Source organism: Palaemon carinicauda, chromosome 15, assembly GCF_036898095.1.
Source record: "Palaemon carinicauda isolate YSFRI2023 chromosome 15, ASM3689809v2, whole genome shotgun sequence".
Lineage (NCBI taxonomy): Eukaryota > Metazoa > Arthropoda > Malacostraca > Decapoda > Palaemonidae > Palaemon > Palaemon carinicauda.
In genome coordinates, this window is record NC_090739.1 from 38362607 (window position 1) to 38379519 (window position 16913).

Consider the following 16913-nt stretch of genomic DNA (forward strand, 5'->3'; position numbering starts at 1 on the left):
TACACATAGGTGAGGCCAGCTTGCAGAGAACTGTAGGTGCTGTTCCCCAAGAGAGGGGAACATGGAAGAAAGAAAGAGCAAACCACTTGTTGTGCAGCCACCATTGGGCCAGTGAAGAATGTCTCCATGTTCCTGTGGGTCACATCATGCTGGTAGTGGGCGGAGAAAGTCATCTGACACTTCTAGACACCCTCTTGTAAGACCTGTATCACAGAGCAGTAGTTCTTGAATGCTAGCAACTTGCTGATGCCCCTAATGTCATGAGCTCTGGGTCGTGTTGTCTGTGGAGGAGGATCGGATTCAGTGCTAGGTCTTTGACCTTGCGAATTCAAGCAGAGATAGTGTTCTTGGTGATCCTCCTCTTGACCTTTCCCGTGCTGATGAAGTGCTGACAGTTGGGGGCAAGCTACTGCTGTTCTCATAAGATAGTAGCTCAAACTCCTCACTGGACAAAGTAACAGTTGATCTGGATCATCGGTTACGTTACAAAGACTCCCAATCTGGAAGGGCCCGAATCTAGGATACGCTATTCCCGGATTTTGAGTCTTGATGATGAACTCCGGAACGAAACCAGGCTTCACCTCCCTCCATCCCCTTGAATGGGAGGCATCGTAGGAAAGACCGTGGAGATTGCTACCTCTTGGCCGAAGCCAACATGATCAGGGAAACAGTCTTCAAAGTGAGGAGGTTATCTGATGCTTAGCGTTGTAGTGGTTTGCGGACTGTGGCCAAATGTAACACACAGAATGCCTAGTATCCAAATGCTGACCATACGCTGTTCAGTACACAAAATAGAAAAACGGTGGAATGCCCAGAGTTCTTGGCAAAAGTAAGCAATCAAGAATGAACTGATCTCTGGGCATCACCCCTTGATTTTATACTGGGCAAGGGGACCCAGCTAAAACCTCAAATTTCCCTATTTATCTCTTCTTGGATTCCCCGTCTCTCTTAGCAGTGCTATGCACGGAGTCCTAAATGAAAGGGGATGTATACTTTCTAGGTAAGATATTTTTTAATCTCAAGTAAACGTTACCAACATTAGGAGAGAAAAATGATTTGTTCCGTAACTGACATACAAACCACACTATTTAATAGGGGTATTACTTCCGGCGTAGCTGAAATGACGAGCCATTAGAATTTTAACGAGGCTTTACTACCCCACCACTAGGGGAGGGTAGCTTGCTACTCCCCCCCCCCCCCCTCACACACACCTGTGCTTGAGCTCACTTTGCTCTCGGCTCAGGTGATAGTCGGACGTCTCCGCTCTCACCTTCGCCTCTCTCTGACAGCCATTAATGTCTTTTTGCTTTTTCTTCTACAGGTTTGAGTGTGAAGTTGGCCTCTGCGAATATGCGCACCTGTCCCGGATTACCCGACTGCCCCTGTGGAACATTCATGTCGGCGGTCGAGACGGACCCTCACACCCTTTGCCCTTACTGTAGAGGTCAACGGTGTGATAGTGGTAATAAGTGTGGTAAGAGTAGGGAGTGGTCTACCTCCCAGTGGGAGAGGTTTTCTCGGTGACGTAACAAGAAGTCCAGGCGGGATATTTCTCCTTCGAAGTTTTCTTTGAAAGGAGAAAATCCCAAGGACTCTTCTTCCGTTGCCCAAACCTCCTCCGAAGCTCCCGCTCGATCGGTCTCTTTCGAGAGACCGTCGAGTGGTAGCGTAGACCATGGTTCTGTTTCTGGAACACGGGGTTCGAGAGATGGCGTTGCCTCCCCTAGCGAGGCAGCTCCACCTCTACCCCCGGGGGAGGATTTTAATTTATCTAATCTGTTTCAGCTTTGGTCTTCCTTGGGCCTCAAGGGTTTGCCCTCCAAGGAAGCACTTCTTGACATCATCCGATTGGGTGCCGCTGTCAAGCAATCGCCGACTTTGGCAGAGGTTGATCCTCTGTTTATTGTCGACGTTGTGGTGTGAGAGGTATCCAATGCGGTATCTCCTAATACCTATGCCTCTTCCCATCCCACAGTTGCTGAAGGCTTAGTTTCTCCCGTTCCTGCTTAACCTACGAGGGAGAAACTAAGTCCAACAGTCTCTCCTACCGGTGATTCTTCCCCTCGGGGGAGTTCACTCACAGAGACTCCTCTTTGGAGGACTGCTGAAGGTCAGCTTGCTGATCCAACGGCCCCCAGAGGGCGTATATGTCACAAGGCTCGCCTTCCTCTTCGCCGGAGAGGCCTTCCTTCACCTTATAAAGCGGTGAGGAGTTGCCTCTTCGGTTCATCATCATCGTTGCAGTCCGCCGCAGGGGAACCTCGTCAACGATCACCGACTGTTCCTGCTATGGTCCTGGACCTCTCAGCGGATCGTTCGCGATCCCCTTTGGTGGAAGGTCATGCTTTTAAAAGGCACGTCGACCTTCCACTCGACAGACCTGCTGACCTGCCGTCGCCGTTCCTGGCAGCTTATGCGCTTTACGCGCCGACAAATCCTGTCTTTCATAGTCAGGCACCGGTCCCTTCGGGGCAACAAGGGCATACGCGCCATCGCGCGAACACGTTCCATTGCGCACTCACATCCCTTACACGCTATGTTGATCATGCGCGCCAACAATCACCTGCTGTTTCTGGGATAGCGCGCCAGCGCGTCACTGGGCGCCATCAACCTACTGCGTGCTAACACCCTCCGCGCCAGCGCTCTCCTACGTGTCAGCGCTCGCCAACGCACCAGCGCTCTCCTGCGTGCCAGCGCTCTCCAACGTGCCAACGATATCCTGCGCGCCAGCGCCCTCGTACTGTCATCTCTCCTGTGCGCCCACGATCTTCGGATCTGGGGGCGGTAGAGAAGTCTAAGACTTCACTTACGCGCCAGCGCTCGCCAACTCGCTGCCTGCTATCTCCTGCGCGCCATCCATCGCCAGCGCACAATCGTGAGCGTACACCTGCTCGCACCTACGAGGATGCGCGCGCCCTATACGCCCACGCCCATCCCCTACAGCAGCTATACACCGCCAGCCTGACGTGCGCCCACAAGAGGCTCGCCAACGCACACAGGTTTCGACTGTGCACCCGTGCGCTAGGGATATCTCTCCTGCGCGCCCTACGACATCTTTTGGGGCGCGCGATCTCTCGCCCGCACGCCCATCATCCTGATCCTGCGCGCGCAAAGTGAGCTCAAGCACAGGTGTGTGAGAGTGGGGAGGTAGCAACCTACCCTCCCTTACCCCCGCTAACTAGCGGTGTGGGTAGTAAACCCTTGTTAAAAATTAATGGCTCGTCATTTCAGCTTGCCGAAAGTAATACCCCTATTAAATAGCTAAGGTTTGAATAGTTAGGAAAAATACAAATTATCTACAAATGTCATTTTCCCTAGATACAAAATTTTTTTTTATTTTTTCACACAAACCCTCTATCATTATTAGATTCCCCCTTATTAGCTCTTTAGTCCATCTCAAAAATGTCTTATGACTAGTAACAACGCCCTACACCAACTCTGTACATTTCAAGTGAATATATATTTCATCACACAAAAATTCTGAGAGAGGTAGGATGATCAACTAAGAAAAATTCAATTCATCATCTGTCCCTTCACCCACTTATCTAATTATACATATTACATTAGATTACCATTAATATTACAGGATAAATTACAGTATTACAGGCATACAGTCATGAAACTACCCAGGAAAAAGAAAACTGACATTCATTGTAGTCCAAAATCAATTTTAAAGAATACAAAACTTATTGATTTTGGACTATTACAGTACAATAGACAAGTAACAATTAATAAAACAATTAAACAAACCGTAATTCAATACATTTCCTCACACAAGGTGACCCTTTCTATAGCCCTTTAATTACCCCAGTGTGGGAATCAGAAAATGACCAATAAAAAAAGTAAAAAATTCTGTTCTGTGATTAATTCAGTGGGAGACTTGTAGTTCTTCTTCTGAGTCTCAAAATTCTGTCTGGGGACATGCGCCGCGATTCTGCAATCTGCTGGCAAGCCATATTAATCTCTTGGAGCACCGGAGACAGGCTAAGCCGGTGACTCTCCAGGTACAAACAGGGTGTCTTTATTAACCGATCGGTAACCTCGCAAAACAGTTGGTGTTTGCGGGTTAGCGGCATTCTCTGGTGAGATCCAGAGACAGAATCCGTAGACTCAGAAGAGGACAATAAAAATCCTGAAAAATCAGGTGACGACTCAGGGCAAAGTTCTGTTTCAGACAACTGGAAAACGTTCTGTAGCTTTTAGGTTAGGTACTTACACCTGACTCTGCCACTTCAGGCTCGAGTTCCGACCTTGTTTCACTCTGCCATCAGAATGTCGGAAAGGGTTTGAATTCTGAGGTGACTCAGGAAGGGAGGACAGCTCCCTATCTGTAGTATTCTTCTGGTCAGTGAGATGAGGCCTCCACTCCATGACTTGAGGCTGAACTAAAGGTAGGTCAGGAACAGGACCTTTTGACCTAGTCATGGGGGACTAAATCCACTTGAGGTGTGATTTTCAGGCAACAGTCGGTTATCACAATCGGGTGACAAAAAGCCAAGAAAGTCGTGATCAGGATAAATGGTCATTGCCGAGTCTGAAACAGGGGATTCTAAACTAGCTGGTCTTGACCAATCTGGACTGATACTTGTGGAGCCAGCAGAAAGTGGTTCCAACAACGGAATGCTGGAAACTTCCCAGAATTCTCAATTCCCTGGAGGATGAACCACACCTTCCTCTCGGAAAGAGGAGGCTAAAAATTGGGGTTTTTGGAATTCGGGCACAGGAGAGTGAACCACCAGTTCAGGAGTCAAAATCAGTTTGTTCCGATGCAAATACAAACCCTTCAACATTTATAGGAGTATTAACTTTCAGCAATGCTTGAAACTAGCCAAGATAATTTAAGTGAGGGATAACTACCTCTTTCCGCTAGTTAGCGGATGGGGGTTGGGATAGACTGGCTATGCCGTTCACTCACACACATTGGCTGAGTAACCACTTTTGCTTTTGGCTCAGTAGAGTGTAGATGTGCTGTCTCTCTCTCTCATTGACTTACCAAACTTGCTTTGACCATTAATTTTCTTTTTCTTTTGTGCAGGTGTGTGTTTGCTGTCCTGTTATGCAGACATATCCTGGTCATGAGGGCCGCAGCTACGGTACCGTCATGTCGTCCGTTGAGACGGACTCTCACCTCCTGTGCCGGGCTTGCCGGGGCCATCTTTGTTCATGGTATGACACCTGTGTTGAGTGTCAGGAATGGCCTGCCTCCCAGTGGGAGAGGTTCAGGCGTAGGAAGAAGTCCAAGCGCGATTATTCGCTTTCGGGGTCTTCCTCGAAATTGAAAAAGTTGCGGGCTTCTGCTTCTTCCACCCCAAAATCTCTTTCCGAATCTGCTCCTCTACCGGGCCCTTCCAGGTTACGGTCGAGCAGCAGTGCAGGGCTTGTGGCTCCAGGTCAACCCTGTGGGATAGGCCAAGGTATTGACTCCCCTAGTGAGTCAGCTCCTTCACTTCCCCCAAGGAGCAGCTGTTCATTTTCGGATCTTGTATCCTTTTGGCCATCGTTGGGCGTCGATGGTCCCCCTTCGAAGGAAGTTCTCTTTGAGCTCCTTCAGAGGAGAGCGGAGAGAAGGCGATCATCTCGCTCCGCTCCTTCCGCGGAGGTTAATCCTCCTAGTGTGGGCGCAGGCGCTGCAGCCTGTCGGTCAGGCCTTTAGTCTGTTTCCGACACCAAGGACTTTGCTGATCCACCAGGGGTGGTGGCGGAGTTTTCTTTGAGGCAGGTTTTCCCTTCAGGGGAACGAGTCTCGTTGGCTCGAGAAGACTGCCTCAGGGCATCGGCGGTTCCCTTACACTTACGGTTCTCCTCCAGGGGCGGAGCGAGAGCCTTGTCTTAAGCGATGTTCTCCTTCGGGAGAACAAACCTCCCCTGCGGAGGAGCTATCTTTAGAGGTGGATCAGTCTCCTCTCCGGAGGATCGTAGGGTGGAAGGGTTTGTGACCCCTCTCCATCCTGGATGTTCTCCTCTTCGGGCTGTGAGGAGACGTCTTTTTGAACCTGCTAGGTCAATTCACGTTGACCCTTCGGGGTCTCGTGTCGATCACCCTTTTGGGCTGGCGTGATCGTCAGCCTTCGGGCTCTGGTCAAGTTGATCCTGCGGGTTCTTATGACCTCGGGAGTCCTATGGGTCTCCGTTGAGTTGAACTTCGGGTTCTCGTGGCTTGGAATTTTCGAGTTTGTTACGCTAAACCTCCGGGCTCTAGTAACGATGGTTACGCTGAGCAATCAGTCATGCTGACCCTTTGGGGTCTCGTTACAGGGAAACCTCTGGTTCCCGTTACACTAGCCCTTCGGGATCTTGTAACACTGATTACGCTGAGCCCTTTTGTTCTCGTACTACTCGTCACGCTGACCCTTAGGGGTCTCCCAACGCAAGTTACGCTGAGCCTTCGGGCTCTAGTGCCTTTCCTCACGCTGACCCTTCCGTGTCTCGTGACAGGGAAACATCGGTTTTCCGATGCGCTGATCCTTCGGGGTCTCGCAATCCAGACTGCTGAGCCCTTAGGCTTTCGTGCCTCTCGTCACGCTGATCCTTCGGGGTTTTGTGGCAGGGGGATTGCGTTTTCCCGTTACCTTGACCCTTTGGGGTCTGGTAACATTGGTATCGCTGAGCCTGTAGGCTCAAGTGCCAGAAGCTACGCTGAACCCTTGGGTTCTTGTAGCATGAATTCTAGGAGTTCGCGCGATCACGCTGAACCTGTTGGTTCTCGTGACCCTCGTCATCGATAGTTTTACTCTCATGACAGAGAGTCTTCGGACTCTCGTCGTGTAGAGCCTTCGCGCTCACGTGACCAGTGCTACGCTGAATCCTCCGGTTCTTGCAACCCTCATCGTATTTTCCATCCAACAGGAGTTAGTGACAAGGTTCCCCAAGGTCCTCGCAGCGTGGATTCTTATGCGTCGCGCGATCAGGGCTTACAATCCACTGTTGCTCCCCCTCCTGGCTTTCCACCACTTGATCCTGCTCAGTCTCGCTTTCGAAGCCCAGCGCTTGACGTTCCTATGTCTCATTCGAGAGAGGGTTCTCGGGGTTTGCCACCCTTGCGAAACCAACCTCTCCTCACCACGGTGGTTACCTCGTTTTCGTACAAAGTACTATCTTCGAATTTGGCTGCAGAAGGTAACCCCACCCGTGGTAACCATCCTTCAAGGATAGACACTCTTCAGTCTCTCCAGTCTCAAAGGCTTCCATCACCTCAGAGACGTCAGTCGCCCACGCGACAATGCCAAGTCCCTATCCCTAATGGTAGGCCTGTGCCGATTTTTTCCTGCTAAGAGCCTCCCACTGGCAAGAAGGTTAAGAAACCTGCCGAGGTTCTTAAACCCAAGGATCTGTGTTTTCCTAAGGACCTCCCCCTCAGTTCTTCGGGAGCCCGCGACCTCCCATGGCTTCGAGTATTATTCAATGTAAGGCGTCAGGCCGTAACGGGGTCATTCCCCGCTCACAGTCATTAGGAGGCACTCCAAGATCTTTTGTTGCCGCCTCTCGTACCTGGGGCCTCCCCTCCTACCGATCCTAGGAGTGAGTTTGGAGGATTCCGGTCCGGTGGGTCCTTCTGGTAGGGAGAAACCTCAGTCGGGAATGAGACCTCCCCCATGGAACATGGTTTGAGTTCTGCGGTCCCTAACAGAACCCCCGTACGAACCATAACACCAGGCAACAGATCTCCACCTAATTTGGAAGACAGTGTTCCTGCTTGCCTTGGCCTCGGCCAAAAGAGTTAGCGAACTCCATGGTCCCTCGTATAACGTCGCCAATTTAAGGGGATGGGGAGAGGTAAGGTTCAGCTCAGTCCCAGAGTCTGTTTCAAAGACTCAGAATCTGGGAGTTTCGGATCCTGGATTTGACTCTTAACGGATAACGAGTCCCCGCTCTGTAACCGACGACCTAGATCATCTGTTAATATGCCCAGTAAGGTGTTAGATGCGCTATCTCAAGAGAGCAGCAGGACTCAGCCTAAGAGTGCCCTCATTTTTCGTCAGCGCTGGCAGAAAAAAAAGAGGTGGATCACGAAAAACACAATTTTCCCATGGATTCGTAGGGTCATTAACGATGCTCTGAATCCCGATCTTCCTCCATCACGTTGTCCCAGAGCCCAGGATGTCAGGGGCGTAGCTATGTCCCTGGCCTTCAAAAAGATCTACTCTGTGACGCAGGTATTGCAAGCAGACGTGTGAAAATGCCAAACTACTTTAACCGCCCACTACCTTCAAGACGTGACCCACAGGAACGTCGATATGTTCTCTATCAGTCCTGTGGTGGTTGCACAACAGCTGGTTCAGTACCTCAAGCTCCTTATTGGACAAGTAGCAGAAGGTTGAGGGCATTGATTACCTGGGTGTTAATCTGAAAAAATGAAAAAGAATGCCTTGACTCTTTTCCTTTCTTCATCCTCCCCTCTCTTGGGGAAATCAGCATCCTGGGTCCTCTGCACAAGCTGACCTCAAACTTCTGCAGGTAAACCATTGCTCCTTTGTGTAATCTAGTATTGTCCCAATACTGTTGTGTCCACGTACTCTGGCGAGGTGGTATTGGGAATTTCTCGGTTTCCTTGGTTATTCCCTACAAGACTCGGAGTAACTTTTACCTTGACAGTCACATTGCTAGTATCTCATTACGCACAGCTTGCGTAAGCCGCTGACCATGCTTAGCAGGTTTAGCAATGAGTTAGGGTCTCCTTATTTATGCACGAACCTGCAGAGTAGGGAGTACCCCTGGTAAGGACAAAAGTCAGATTGGCAAGGACGTCGACCCTCCTAATGCGTGAGTCACCCCTATAAATAGCGTTAGTTTGTATTCCAGTTATGGAACAAATGACAAATTTGGAAGTAATTTGTTTTTTCCTAACGATTCAAGCCTTAGCTATTTATATATACTTGTCAGACAACCCTGTCCCCCATCAAAGTCCTACCTCCAAGCGAAGTGAAGCACAATCGCAGGTGTGTGGGTGAGAGGGGTAGCTAGCTACCCCCTACTCACTAACTATTGGGATGGGTAGTTAACACTTGCCAAATTCTAATGGCTTACCCTTTCAGCTTTGCCAAAAGTAATACCGTATAAATAGCTAAGGTTTGTATCGTTGGGAAAAATACAAATTACTTCCAAATTTGTCATAGAGTATTTGGAAGTAATTTGTATTTTTCCTTGCAATACAAACCTGGAGCTCTTTACAAATACTGACCTGCCGTCACGTAACCCCTGAAAGTCCTGCTGCAATTACAGTTAGTGTCTAGTTCTGGTGTGAGCAGGAGGGTTAACCTACTCTGCTAACTAGCGGTGGGTAGTTACACCCTGTTGAAAAAGCTCAATGACTGGTTTCAACTTTGCCAAAATAATACTCTACAGTAAAGAGCTCCAGGTTTGTATTTCTAGTTAAAATACAAATTACATATTCTTCCAAATTTGTCATATTTAATATGCAAAACACTAATGGTATAGTATATGCAAGGTCAAGAGTGACAGATATACTACAGTAATGGTTATCTAGGTATAGTTGAGCTAGTGGGTTTCTTAGTTGTAATGGGATACCGTAGTGGACTTTTTTAATGTGAAACTTTTATATATAAACTTGACACCAGCATTCTTTACTATGCTCTGAAGTCTTGAACATTTTGATATATTTCATAATCATTATTTTGTCATTTGAAGATATATAGGTGGCTTTTAATTAAAAATACTGTAGTCTTTTTTTTTTTTTTTACAGGGGTGACCATACTGAAACTGTTGACATTGATTATGATCCTGAGGAAACAGACTATTCAAAGCTCCTTACTTTGTTTTGGAAGTATCATGATCCCACATCCAAATGCTCTCGACAGGTAGTACATTTTTTTTCATCGGGTTTTATTTTTTCATAGTTTCTGCTAAGGTATAAAAATAATATTTGGGATTTAGTCCATTTTCAATTAATATAAATTTCTGAATTATAAATTATAATTACAGTTGAAATGTCAATCTTGTACATGTTTTTCGTATGCAATCCCATTAATCATAAGATGCAGCAATCCCATTAATCATAAGATGCAGCTAAATACTCTAGTTATTAGATGCAGGAATAGTCTTTAATGATAGCCAGAGGAGTGATGTTCCCCTGAAGGAGAAGTTTAAGGTCCAGCAAGGGATATATAGCCAGGCTCACCTGGTGAGGCTATGTCTTAACCCGATCAGTCAGAGGTGAGAAGAGGTAAAATAATGTTGTTTCTGTCACCACTGTATGTACAAACCAACGCTATTTATAGGGGTAAGGGTATTAATTTTGGCGAAGCTGAAAGACGAGCCATTAGATTTTTAGCGAGGGTTAACCACTCACCCGCTAGTTAGCGTGGGGCATAGTAGCTACCCCTGTCACTCACTCACCTGGGCTGTGAGCCTCTCTTTGCTTTTGGCTCGGGTGGAGAACATTTGTTACCGCTCTTCCCCTCACCAAATTTGGACAGCCATTACTAAAATTTTTTGCTTTTTCTTTGCAATGTGTATCTGTGTGTACTTCTTCCTGCCATCAATATGCAGACCTGTCCAGGACCTGAGGGCCACTGTAGCAGGACTCTTACGTCCTTGGTAGACACCGATCCTCACAGTTTATGTCCTGTCTATAGAGGTCAACGGTGTGATAACAATAATACGTGCTGAATGCCGGGAGTGGTTTGCCTCCCAGTGGGAAAAGTTTGGGCTCCAACGGAAGGAGGCGGCTAAATGGGATTCATCCCCTTCGGGATCGTCCTCGAATTCACTGAAACCCAAGACTGCTTCTTCTGCCGCCTGATCTTCCAACATAGCTCCTGTTCGGCTGGTCTCCTCTGGGGAATTGTCGATTAGCAGCATAGGTCAATTAACTCCTGGACAACCTTGGTTTTCGAAGGAAGGTGTTGCTTCCCCTAGTGAAACGGCCTTGCCTCTTCCCCCTCGGGAGTCTGTAATTTTTTCTAATATTTCTCAGGTGTGACAGTCTCTGGGATTGTCTGGCCCTCCTTCAAATTTGGCTCTGTTGCAGCTCCTTCATCTGGGTGCTGAAAGGCAACGTTCTTCCTCCTTGGAGGTAGATCCGTTGGCCTTGCTCAGTGTAGATCTTTGTGACCCTGAGGAGTCCTCTGTGCCCCTGCCTGTTGATTTCGACCCTGCCTTGTCCACTGCTGCTGTCGCTGTTGCCTTGTACTATGCTCCCCCCTTCGCCGATCATCCTTCGAGAGTGGAGCAGAGTCCGAGGCAAGTCTGTCCTGCGGCTGTTCACCTCTCTTGTTCTCGAGGGAGAACTCTCATAAAGACTGCTCTTCAGGGACCAGTCAGAGACCAGCTTGCTGGTCAGCTTTCCATTGCGGAGGCTCGTCCTCATCGGCAATGGACTTGTATAGTTCGTGTCCCTCCTCGTAGCCTCAGACGTTTTCCTTCGCTTGTGGCAAGGAGATATTTGTTTGGCTCCTCTCTATCTGCTGTTGAGCAATCCCCTTCAGAGGATCCGCCATCGCCTAGAGACAGTCAGTCTGACGAGTCTTGCCAATCTTGCTGTTCGCCATCTGGTTCCCAACCTTTGCTGTGTCACCAGAATCTCCTTAGACTCGCCGTTTGCCAGCCTTGCAGTATTTGTCAGTCCAACACTCCTTGCCGACTGCTCACCAACTAACTGCTGTTCATGGTTCTCCAGCTGTTTCTAGTCATCCAGCTCCTTGTAACTTGCCCGCTTGTCACCAGCCAGCTGCTCACCGTTCGGCAACGGTTTGCCGTTCACCTATGGTTTTCCACTCGCAGACTATTTGTTACTCTTTGACGTCTTTCTGTTTGCCTGCTCACCTTCGGCCTTCGACTGCTTGTTAGTTGCTGTTGGCTTGTTGTTCGCTAGTGACTCGCCAATCTCCCAGGTGATCGGAAGTCAAACCACAGCCTCCCATCCATCAGTCCATTGCTGCTTGCCAACATGCTGATCCCCTAAATGATCGGCAGGCAACCGGCATTCTCCGAAAACTCATCGATCGCCAACATCTTGGCACTCTTCTAATTCATCAGCAGCTTGCCAAGCGGCGACCACTCTTCACTCTGGTGACTCGCGATCCCTCGCCCGTTATTCAGCGTTCACCAGAACCATAGCAGTCTCCTGACCATTGTAATCTCTTACCAGAACGGCGCCATTCTAGGGAATGTCGTCGTTCTCATGAGAGGAGATCTCACAAGACGCTCTCCAAAGCATAGGCATTCGCCTTCTCGCCGTTCTTCCTCTCCTCGTTCTCCTCCTCGCAACTGCAGGACATCGTGTTGGCTGGAGAGAACAGGAAGAGACAGGAACATTCCCCAACGATCTCTCCTTCTGGAAGATCAGGTGTTCAAGGCTCGAGGCTCCCAAGGAACCGACATCTCGGCCAGTCCCGTTCCCTCCCAAAGAGAAAACTTTGAAACTTTAGCCTCCCGCTAGGTCGTCATCGAACTCGGGCAAGGCTCCTATGCAGAAACCCTCTTCGTCGATCCTCTGGGGATTTTTCAGCCAGCGCTGCAGTGGGTCAGGAACCGTGAGTCTCTTCTGAGCTCCTTCCGACCCGCATCCATCACAGTGATTCTTCGGGAACTTCGACCAGTTTCAAAGCCTGTGGAAGAAGCCATGTCGCCTCCTGCAGGTGAGCAACGAAAGACCACCTTCCTGAAAACCTTCTTCCTCAGAGGAAAGAATCCAAGGATTCTAAGACTGCCAAAGACCTCTGCAAGGACTGTTGAGACCTTCAGAGGGTACCAGTAGGCTGTTTCCAGTACTATATCACTCCATCGACGACTCCGACCCACCCCGAGATGACGTCTCGTGGGTGTAAGACTCCGAATTTGACAACCTTCCTAAGGCTGCTTGTCCAAGGCTACCGGAGGCAGAGCAAAGGGAGTCCAAGCACACCTTCTGGCAAGTTTTGGCCCGCATGAGGGCCATCAATGGGTTGTCAGACCCAGTGGATGGAACTCAAAAGCCCCCCCCTTAAGACCACATGTACCACAATTAGGCAGATCTTCCGATCAAATGAGTTATTCAGTCTATTTGGCTCTTTCACAGGATGGCTGTTTCTCTTCTGCTGCTATGCCACGTGGAGTGCCTGTGTATAAAGTAGCTACTTCTAGAAGATTCTAGGACCAAGGTCTGGAAGTTTTGGGGGTTGGCCTAAGGGCGTAAGGATTGTCAATGATTGCTCTCTTGGACGCGTACCGAAGCTACGCAAGACGGCTCTCTCTCTCGGCTAGCTCCTCCTTCTTTTGTCCTCAAAAAAAAAAAAAAGCTCTTACACTAGGGTACTCGAGAATCTTCTAAAGCACGTGGCACATATAAGAATTATGCATTTTCTCACAGACATGATGCAATACCTCATAAAAATATACATATACATATTTACACATTCTGACGAATGAAAAATACATTGAAATTAATGACGAAAGTTTTACGTAATTTACATAACAGACTTATGCCTACATGAGAGGAACTCATCTTAAGAGCTGGCTATTCAACTCTTCAATGCACATATGAAAACAAATAAAATTTCTGATCGACTTATTTACTCTACACTATACAGTACCAGCTTTGTGTGTGTATGTAATATATATATATATATATATATATATATATATATATATATATATATATATATATATATATATATATATATATATATATATATATATACATACATACATACATACATACTGTACATACACACACACACAAGATTTTAATGTACTGTAGCATGTTATACTGTACAGAACATTCATTGTTGTATTTTATTTTATATTTAAAGTACAATAATATTTTTGAAGTAAATGTTTACAAGTAAAGATAAAATCCATGGAGTTTATATTGCCTAATACTTTCAAAATTCTTCAACTGCAGTGTTGCTTGTAACAAATTACAGGGGATATGTAAGTTTGTATTTTGCTGAGGCATCCTCAGATTTGTTATTGGTAGAGAACTCCATGTTTCTTGTGGACATCTCCCTCCGGTGAAATTATAAACTTGATGGTCCTGTTAGAATCTGTAGCGAACGTATTGTTACCTCCGTCAACGAAGTTGTGAGGATGTTATGTTTCCGTCGGTTTGTATGTCTGTTTGTGAACAGCTTCCTGGCCACAATTTTGCTCGTAGAGTAGTGAAACTTCCCTGAATTGATAATTATGCTGAGATGTGGAAGTGATTCGATTTTGAAAGACCTAGGTCATAGGTTATAGTCGAGCAAAACGTCAACCATATCAACCCTAACCTTAATCCTATGTTTGCTTATGGTTGTCACACAGACTTCAAATACCCCTAGGGTAAATTATTTTTTGGAAAGACAAGCTAGTTTTGAGAAATTAGGAGCTGTGGCGAAGGTCTGCACTCGAGTGATTTTATATTTTTTATTGTCTCTGACGGTATGTTTGTCTTCTCTGTCTTCTGCCTCTGGTTCCGATTTTTATACCAGTTGTCCATATTTTTTTCAATCCCAAACTAACTAATATAAATGAATACACATCTATCAAAGTAAACCTTCTGGTGAAGGTACATACATACATATACCAAGGCACTTCCCCCAATTTTGGGGGTTAGCCGACATCAACAATGAAACAAAAAAGGGGACCTCTACTCTCTATGTTCCTCCCAGCCTAACAAGGGACTCAACCGAGTTCAGCTGGTACTGCTAGGGTGCCACAGCCCACCCTCCCCCGTTATCCACTAGAGATGAAGCTTCATAATGCTGAATCCCCTACTGCTGCTACCTCCGCGGTCATCTAAGGCATCGGAGGCAGCAGCAGGTAAAATTCAAACGCCCCAAAACTAGAGTGCGGGGAGCAGTCACTCTCCCCCCAGCTCCATCTCTTTGTCTATGTCTCACAGGATGTAGATACAGGAGGGGGGGTTCCCAGCCCCCTCGTCCCGTCCCTTTTAGTTGCCTCTTACGACACACAGGGATAACGTTGGTGCTATTCTAATTGTTTTTATGCCACAGGGGGCATAGGTGAAGGTAATCGGTGAAAAAAACAGTCTGCTGTTACACCAACAGTCCTTGCAAGTGTTGATCAGTCAGCAAGCAGCTGAGACAGTTTAGGCTTTGGTAATAAATGCAAATGTGCACATAAGTAGCTCCCTCATAGCTTGCTGGTCCACTCGGATGTGTGCAACAACTAATCGGAGCGCCTTGCCCAAGCCCAAGAGCTCATTAGCTTGATATCTGCAGCAGATGAATATATTCAGCAAGACTAGCCTCTGTTATTCAGTCTTCCCCTTTCCACGCAATGATAAGAAAAGTATTTTGCTTGAAACATCATTGTGTCATTTGAAAGAAACTATAAGAGAATCAACAACCTGGATTGAATTTGGAATACTATACTGTACTACCGGGAACAGCCTATGCATATCTATTTAAAAAAATGAATACCACTCTTGACTACTTTTCTCCTGTAAAGTATGTACTACAGCTTCATGATGCGTGTTTATATTGTGAGATGTAGACTTGATAGGTATGTTGTACTTGTTTAGGTATTTTTCTTTTTTAAGATTTATCCGCAATATAAAGGATTTCCTTAATTTACATGTAAAAGTTTTTTCTTTTTCAGTACATGTCGGCAATTTTCTACCATGATCAAGAGCAATTGAAACTGGCTGAAGAGTCTATGAAAATGCACCAAAAGAATTTTAATAAACCAATAACAACAAAGCTTCTTCCCTTTAAGAAGTTTTATGTAGCAGAAGAGTAAGTCTAATTAATTTTGATAATTTTTAAAATTTGCTTTCATAGGACACCATGTAGCATTTAGATATTTTTAGTTTAGTACAGTAGTTGGTAATAATCCCTGTTGTCAATTTTGTCAATGTACCGGTAAGTGCTTTAGAATATTTCTAATTCTGGGTTTGATATTTATGGACACATTTATAGCCTACATGGATTATGTTTGCAAACTCAGATTTCCTATCCTTTGGATGGGGCACCATAAAGAAACTACCTTGATCTAGCTCCTATACTTCAACCGGGTGTAGTAATCTGCAATATATTAGCTGGAGCTCTATTTTACTCCCACTCTTTGATCGTGACATTAAATCTAATTTGGATTACTCTGAACAAAGAGGGAGGTTGACTCGGGAGGGTTGAAAGACTGATGTATATTTTGAACCTTGGTATTGAGACAAATTTCAGCAGACTATGGGTCCTAAGACTATTGAGTGTTGTGTTTATCCTGGTGAATCTCTTTGACCAGTATTATATTGGAATAGCAGCATTGTTCTTTCCCTGGTAGGGCCCCTTAGGAGGGCATTAGTTATCTTGGAACAAATTACTTAAACTATGAAACCTCAAAGAAAAAAAAAATGACTTAAAGGTTATGAATAGGCAATTATTCTCGTACCTTCTACTCTATCAGCAGATTATCATCTTCATATAATTGGTAGGAGGGAAATGGTGAGTAAAATTAAAGCAGGAAAAATGGAGGACACAAAGTAGTAAACTTTTGCATTAATAGTTCAGGTATTTCCTCAGGAAGGCAGCTTTTATGGTCATAAAGCAATAAGATAATATCACATTCAGTCTTTGATAAAGAAATAAGATTGTAATTCATCTATTTTTTAAATTTTAGTACATTATCATTATGTATAGTACAAGAACAACTACAAAATGTTATCGGGAAAATATTTAACAACAAAATTGTGTTAATGCTTATAGTTAATAACTGCTCCATATAGACATAATAAACCATCTAAAGGTGAAACTTGGAGTCTTTATAAAAAATTTACATGTTCCATAACTGGAATACAAACCTACACTATTTATAGGGGTATTACTTTCAGCTGGAAGGACAAGCCATTAGAATTTAACAAGGGTTAACTACCCATCCCGCTAGTTATCAAGGGGAGGGGGGTTTAGTTAGCCACCCCTCTCACTCACACACCTGTGAGTGTGCTTCACTTACCTTTTGGCTCAGATGGAGAACGGTTT

At 46.1% G+C, this 16913-nt stretch overlaps 1 protein-coding gene across 5 annotated transcripts in view; it reads left to right on the top strand.

Annotated features, from left to right (window-relative positions):
* MsrA (methionine sulphoxide reductase A) overlaps nucleotides 1-16913 on the top strand; it is a 64522-nt gene that overhangs the window by 34855 nt on the left and 12754 nt on the right. For all 5 annotated transcript variants that reach the window (XM_068388309.1, XM_068388311.1, XM_068388308.1 and 2 more), the window contains 2 exons: nucleotides 9701-9815; nucleotides 15541-15677. In XM_068388309.1, the coding sequence (XP_068244410.1) occupies nucleotides 15544-15677 (134 nt within the window). In that variant the 5' untranslated portion in view covers nucleotides 9701-9815; nucleotides 15541-15543. The remainder of the gene's footprint in view (nucleotides 1-9700; nucleotides 9816-15540; nucleotides 15678-16913) is intronic.